Source organism: Nannospalax galili, unplaced genomic scaffold (assembly GCF_000622305.1).
Source record: "Nannospalax galili isolate Female #2095 unplaced genomic scaffold, S.galili_v1.0 scaffold612, whole genome shotgun sequence".
In the NCBI taxonomy this organism is placed as follows: Eukaryota; Metazoa; Chordata; class Mammalia; order Rodentia; family Spalacidae; genus Nannospalax; species Nannospalax galili.
In genome coordinates, this window is record NW_008333388.1 from 3,487,769 (window position 1) to 3,494,607 (window position 6,839).

The window sequence follows — 6,839 nt, forward strand, 5'->3', positions numbered from 1 at the left end:
TCCACAGGTAAAACACTTAAAATAAGCACAAGCCTGATGACCTGAGTTCCACCCTCAGAACACACAGTGGAAGAAGAGGACCAACTCCAGGAAATTGTCCTCTGATTTCCACATGTGCTGCACACACACACACACACACACACACACAATGCTTGCACAAACACACAATTAAAACAAAATTTCAAGTGTAGATGTTGAGGCTTTTGAGTAAGGGAGTAAGAAATAAGAGATAGCATCTCACTCTAGCCCAAACTGACCTAGAATTCAGGTGTAGCCCAGGCTGGCCTCAAACTTGTAGCGGTCGTCCTGCCTCAGCTTCCCAAGGGTTGGGATTATAGGCATGGGTCTTGCTTGAGGCCTGTGTTTTAGTGAGGTCATTTTGCCAATTTAATTATAAAGAGGGCCAGAGGGGCTGTGGATAGACCAGTTAAGTGATTGGTACCTGTCACGCCACTAGAGATGTAGCTTGGACTTGTGGTGACTTGGAGGTTGCGAGAAGAATATGAATAAGAGGCAAATTCACAGGTAAAATGATAGGATTTGCTTTAATGGTGGCTTACACTGAGGAGACAAGCTAAGAACACTTAATGCTCTGGCTTGAAGTAGAATGAACAGGAATGGCATTCTCTTTGCTGGACAACAGTGAAGGGAAACCATTTTGATTTGGAAGGGAAATAGGCTTTGAATTGGATATAAGCTAAAATTCTGAAAATTCCTTTGAGACATCTAAAAAGATAGTAGGGGCCGTCAGTTTAACAGGAGAGAGCGCAGAGGAAATGCGGACCGCAGAAAGGTACATTTGTGTGTTTAATTCATCAGCATGGGAATCGTGGGCTAGTGAGCCTTCAGCCAGGGTGGTGAACATTGACGGAACATTGACTGGATAACCTCATGTCGAATGTTTTGTTTCCTTCCAGGAGCTATTCTTCACTAATGAAAGCTGAGAACATGTCTTCAAATCAAGTACGTTCAAGTTATTTGCTCTAATGTTGTGCCTTTACGTAATTCACTGAGAGGTTTTTTTTTTTAACTTTTTAAAAATTTATTTATTATTTTTATTTTATGTGTATGCGTGTATTGCCTGCATGTAGGTAAGTGCACCCATGTCATGCAATGCCCGTGGAGGTCAGAAGAGGCTGTCAGATCCCCTGGAACTGGAGTTATGGACAGTTATTAGCTGCCATGTAGGTGTTGGGATTCGAATCCGGGTCTTCTGCAAGAACAACCGGTGTTCTTAACTGCTGAGCCATCTCTCCAGCCCCCATCACTGAGAGCTTTTAATAACTGAGTTACTGACTATTGTAGTGTTGCAGACTGCTTGCCATGACTGGCAGCTGGTACCTAGTACCCTGGGGCTGGATTTCAACAGGCCTTGCCTTCCTTCCTTCCCTGTGGACTTGTGTTTGCTCTGTACGGCTCTCCTCATGGAAGGAGGTTTTCACACCTCACCTCTTGTCAGCTTTCTGTTACCTGAAATAATCAACTTAAAAAGATGCTGTATTCTGACTCATAGTCTCCAACTGTGGTTCATAGTCCTGTTGCTCTGGGGCCTGGGGTAAGGCAGCACCTCACGGTGTGAGCATGTGGTAGAGCAGCTGCTCATCTTAGGGCAGCAAGGAAACAGCTAGAGAGGAAGGGGAGCGTCTTGGTGTCTCCATGAGGGGCATGGCTCAGTGACTTACCTGACCTCCCACCAGGCCTCACTTCTCAAAGCTTCCCCTACCTCCTGGGGCTGGAAACCAAACTGTCAGTGTACCGCCTTTAGGCCCGTCCAGAGCCAAACTGTAGCACAGGATTTTCTTCAAGTTCTTTTCTCTGTTCTGTTTCCAGGCTTGCAAAAACACCTTCATTTATTAACATTCTCTGCTAAATGTGACCATAGATTCTACAGTGTAATTCAACAAAATTAGAATTAAGACTTTCAACTAAAAATAAAGCCAACTCTAAAGATATCTTATAAGTTAAATAACAAAATTGGTTTTTTCATGTTTCTGGGGACCTGGCATAAGGAAAATGCTGCTGCACAGCACATTGCCGAGAGGGTCTCAGCATCCTCGTCTGGTCTGCATTGGAGCTCCGTGAGGAGCTTGCTGTTCTTGACCACCGACTTCTGAAGTGCTTGCTGCAGAGTCCAGAGGCGCAGAATTTAGACACCATCCAACAGTCTGCAGAAAACTAAATCCATGTGGACATTTCAGAAATTTGGGCGGCGGCTCTGCGATTTTTGTTTGTTCATTTTCTTTTCTTTCTTTGAGACAGGTTTAGTGTGTTGCTCAGGTTTGCCTGAAACTCTCCTTAGCCTAGCCTGCTCTCAGACTCTACAGTCTTGCTGCCTCTCCTCCTGGGTGCTGGAATTATAAGCGTGCACCCTCACATTTGGCTCAGGTTCTTTCGTAAGAAAGCTTAAAAATGGGTGTTTTAGGTCTATGTTGTCCAGTATGCTGAAAACGATGCAATGCAAGTACTATTTAAATTACAACTTGAGCTGCGTATGTGGCTAGCGGCTACCATATCAGACAGATACAGAACTTGCCATCACTGTTAAGTTGTGTTAAGGAACTCTGCTTCCCTATTAAGCTGTTCTACTCACACCCAAGGTAAGGGCGTGTCTTGGAATTAATAGAGTTTCAGACGTGGTTTATATCTATTGTCATTCCAAGAGTGTGTATGAGCAACATCTTTATTCCCACCTCTAACTTCTGTGGCAAACTGACTACATGTATGAGGCTCCTTTAATGAGTCATATGTGTCTTTACAACTCATTCCTAGAAAATTTCAGAACAGCATTATGTAATTAAATAGAGGGCTGACTTTGAGACTTAAATTGGCCTGGTGCAGTAGTACACGCCTTTAATCCCAACACTCAGGAGGCAGAGGCAGTTGGATCTCTGTGAGATCAGGGCCAGCTTGCTCTACATAGCAAGATCCAGGCCAGCTGGGCCTACAGGGAGACCCTATTGAGAGAGAGAGAGAGAGAGAGAGAGAGAGAGAGATATGGTATAGCCATGGAGGTCAGAGTTTTTAACTTACTAGTTGAGTGAGCCTAATACAGGTCATTTTAGCCTTTCTAGAAGAATTTTTTCTGTAAAATGGAAACATTACCTCATGAGGCTGTTGTAAAGTGTAAATAAGGATATATCTGTGAAAGCCTGGCTTGACTCAGTCAGAGTATAGGGAGCCATCTTAGTCCTTGCTTGGAACCCTGAGTTGCTGTTTTCTGACTGTCAGCATCAAAAGATAAGATGAAATTAATCCCTCAGCAAGTTACTCTTAGTTTTCTTGGAACTTGGAACAGTGTAACACACACACACACACACACACACACACACACACCTGGATATACTCATCCCCATCACATGAAATTTTAAAAGTTTGCATGGCCTTCTAGAGTTGAACACACACACACACACACACACACACACACACACACACACACACAAGCACTCCAGGTATCTTTGGAACATTGGTTCCAAAACCCTGTGAATACTAAAATCTGTAGATCCTCAAGACATAAAATGGAAAAAGTATTTTCATTATGTATATATCTCCTTATGTATTTTATTCCATAGATTACTTACACCTAGTCCAGTTTAGATGTGATGTAAACAGTTGTTGTGCTGTATTGCTTAAGAGATAATGACAAGGAGAAAGTCTGTGCCTGTTCTGTACAGATGATTTTTAAAGTGTTCTGTCTGCATTTGTTTGAGCCTGCAGACATGGAGACCACAGACACACAGGACGGAGTAGACACATACACAGAAGCAGGGCTCATTAGTGACCACTATTAGGAGTTCTAAGACTACAGGGTCCAATTTGTAGAGCAAGGGTTCGCCGGCCATTCTGTCGCTGCTGCTGTATGTGAGCGTCTCGGGTGCTTCATCCGAATAGGCTTTAATCTCCCTGTAACATGTTCTTTTGTGTTACGGTCTTGTCTTTTATGTTACAACCCATGGCAGCATGGTTGTTTGGACTTCATTCAAAGACTGAAGTTTATGTGAGATGGAACTATACAAGCTCATCAGGAGGAATGTTAGTCCCAGCTGAAGTAGATTCTATTATGAATTCTTGGTCTTTATTATAATCTTTTTTATCTGTAATTTTTAGTCCTTTTGAATTTGAACTTGGAACCATAAACAGTTACTATCAACATTCTTTTTGTTTGCCAGTTTGTCACTGGGTGACAAGAAATCTATTGATGGGGCTGGAGAGAGCTCAGCAGGTAAGAGCACGTGCTGCTCTCGCAGCCCTGAGTTCAGTTCCCAGCACCCACATTGGGCAGCTCCAGCCACCTGTAACTCCAGCTCCAGGGTATCTGACATCCTTTCTGGACTTGGCGGGTACCTGTACTCACACAGTTACACACACATACACATAATTAACAATAAAAACAATAAATCTTAAAAAATGAAAGAAATCTGTTCGTTAAGCTGAAAAGTATACGGACTCAAAGGGATCTAAAGTGGAAAAGTTGTCCAAATGAAGCCTTAGATCTCAGATATGTCTTTAAAAGTTTCTGTGGTCCCAGAACACAGGGCCCTCGGGCTGGCAGGAATTCTGCACATACTCCCTGTAAGGAGTATGCACTTTGTTCCCCTGTAAGGAGTATGCGCTTTGTTACCAGCCCAGATGGTCTTAATGAGTTGCTCATTCTCAGTGGCTGGGATGGAAAGCTGTCATTTGAAAATATGTGCTGACTGATTCAGGCATCTCTGATGCTATGGTTTAGGAGTCTGAGGTGGTCAGTCTTAGTACAGGATAGAACACAAGTAGTTAAGCCACATGTCCTTTGGTTCTAGTCCTTGTGCTAATAGCACAGAGAGCCACTGATGGAAGAACCACTGTTTTCTACCCACACCTCCTGTTTTTCTACCATTTCTAACAAAGTCCACTAAGGAGAAGAATAAGAAGTAAGTCCTGTCCCAGTCTCTTGGCAGTGCTGATGATAAGCAATAGGAGATAGAAGATGAAGCCAGTGCATGGCAGTGGTGACCAGCAAGCCATTGGTCCAGAGAGAACACCATCAGTGTTGACAGAAGGAAAAGAGTTCCTCTTCTGTGTGGTCTTCAGCACTTGCTTATCAGCCACATAGGAATGAGAAGGATGGCCTGTTGGCACTGCAGTTACAAACTTAAAATTCTGACTTATTCTCAAGGCCTTTATAGTTTCACTTCTTTGTTTCCCACAGGATGGCAATGATTCTGATGAGTTCATGTGAGCCAAGCAAAGGACCTTGGGAGATGTGAATGAACGTTCAAAGTGCTGCAGACCTTGTAATTCATCTGTGTTCTGAATTATGGAAAACAACCAACCAAAATTCCACCACTCTGCACAGACATTATTCATTTTGGAATTTTAAAAATCATTCTTTTTGCTGACAGAAAAGGAGCAGATACCATGTGTAATATAGTTGAACTTGAAGACAACATATAACTTTAGGAAAACAAAATATTTTTGGCAGAACATATGTTAGTACCTTGTGAGAGCTGGCTGCCTTTGTTCTTGAGATGGACTTTAAAACGAACCAACTATGGAAAGTATTTCTGTGGCTGTGGTCTGTCCCTGGGAATGTGTCATGAAATGCTTTTTGTATTTCTAAAATATTTCCATTTCTCTTAAGACTACTGTATGTGGGTAATGCAGGCCAACAACATTCTCCAGTCACTGATGTCCTGATGAAAAGAAGGGACGTGTGCGTTTTGAAGACCACGGTGGTATTTAAGTTTGTTGATGTCAGTATTGATGCCCCTTGTCATCAGTGTCAGTGTGGCGAACCGCTCTGTTCCAGCTCTTACATTCTTGCTTCTTGCAGTGAGGCCTTCATCTCTTAGCATCACAGCTAAATAGTTGATCTTAATCAAGTTTGGGCCACAGGGAAGTTGTTACCTAAGCCAAGTCATAGATGTGACAACTTTAAGCTAAGTCATTTCTCCATGTGGAGGGAGCAGGAAGGGGTGCTCTGTGAATAGTGGGCCTGGTGGGTTACCTGATTTTTTTGTCTTGGATACATCATGAAGCAAAAGTCCACAGTGAATTTTGGTTTTTAGGAAGAATCAAGCCTTTTTCTAGACTGCCAAGTATTTGTTTTCGTACCTTGAAATAATATTTATTTTGAATTGTAACCCCCAAGTGGTAGACGGAACAACTTCATATGTAGCATTGGGACTCGGCCTGAGCCACCTGCTCTTGGATGTGATTCTGACCCAAAGATACATTCTTATTGTAGCATTTAAGGGAACCCCAGAAAGAACACAGCAGAAAAGAACAGAGCCTGCAAGATAACCAGCCTGCAGGTTCACGCTGAGCACGCCAGAACTGTACCTGCAGCACTGGTGTTTTGACGTCACAAACGTGGTCCCTTCGGCAAACATGCTGCTTGTCACCACGTTGGGAGTGTGGGCAGAGCCAGAAAACGAGCTTTCCCTCCTATTCCAAGTTGGTGTGTGGGCTGAACTGGAAAATTCCCTGAGGGGATATGGAAGCCAGTACCAGAGATCAGTGATTATATGTGTGTGTCTGATATTTAGACTGGAGTTCTGCAATTAAAAAATTATAATAAAGTTATCATTTTTTTAATCAGCAAGGATGTCAATATATGAACTCTTAGAATTTGCTTGTTACAAAAAGGGCAGCCCCCATCCCCAAGCTGGTTTTGAGGGTAATCTTGCTGAAAAAGACTCATTTGTCATAGGGTCCTTCTGTGAACCCAGCATCCTGTGCACCTGTGGTAAGAGCTGAACCAGCTCCTTTCAGGCTCCTTCAGGACCTGTGGCGGGCCTTCCTTTTCTCAGATACACTCCTGGGTGAGTGCACGAGTTACCAGGCTGCCCAGTCCTGTGGAC

At 43.2% G+C, this 6,839-nt stretch overlaps 1 protein-coding gene across 3 annotated transcripts in view; it reads left to right on the forward strand.

The window, feature by feature from the left end:
- Ccdc25 (coiled-coil domain containing 25) overlaps positions 1-6,573 on the forward strand; it is a 35,529-nt gene extending 28,956 nt beyond the window's left edge. For all 3 annotated transcript variants that reach the window (XM_008828141.3, XM_029561135.1, XM_029561136.1), the window contains 2 exons: positions 918-963; positions 5,186-6,573. In XM_008828141.3, coding sequence (XP_008826363.1) covers positions 918-963; positions 5,186-5,215 — 76 coding nt within the window. In that variant the 3' untranslated portion in view covers positions 5,216-6,573. The remainder of the gene's footprint in view (positions 1-917; positions 964-5,185) is intronic.
- Positions 6,574-6,839: the final 266 nt, after the last annotated feature.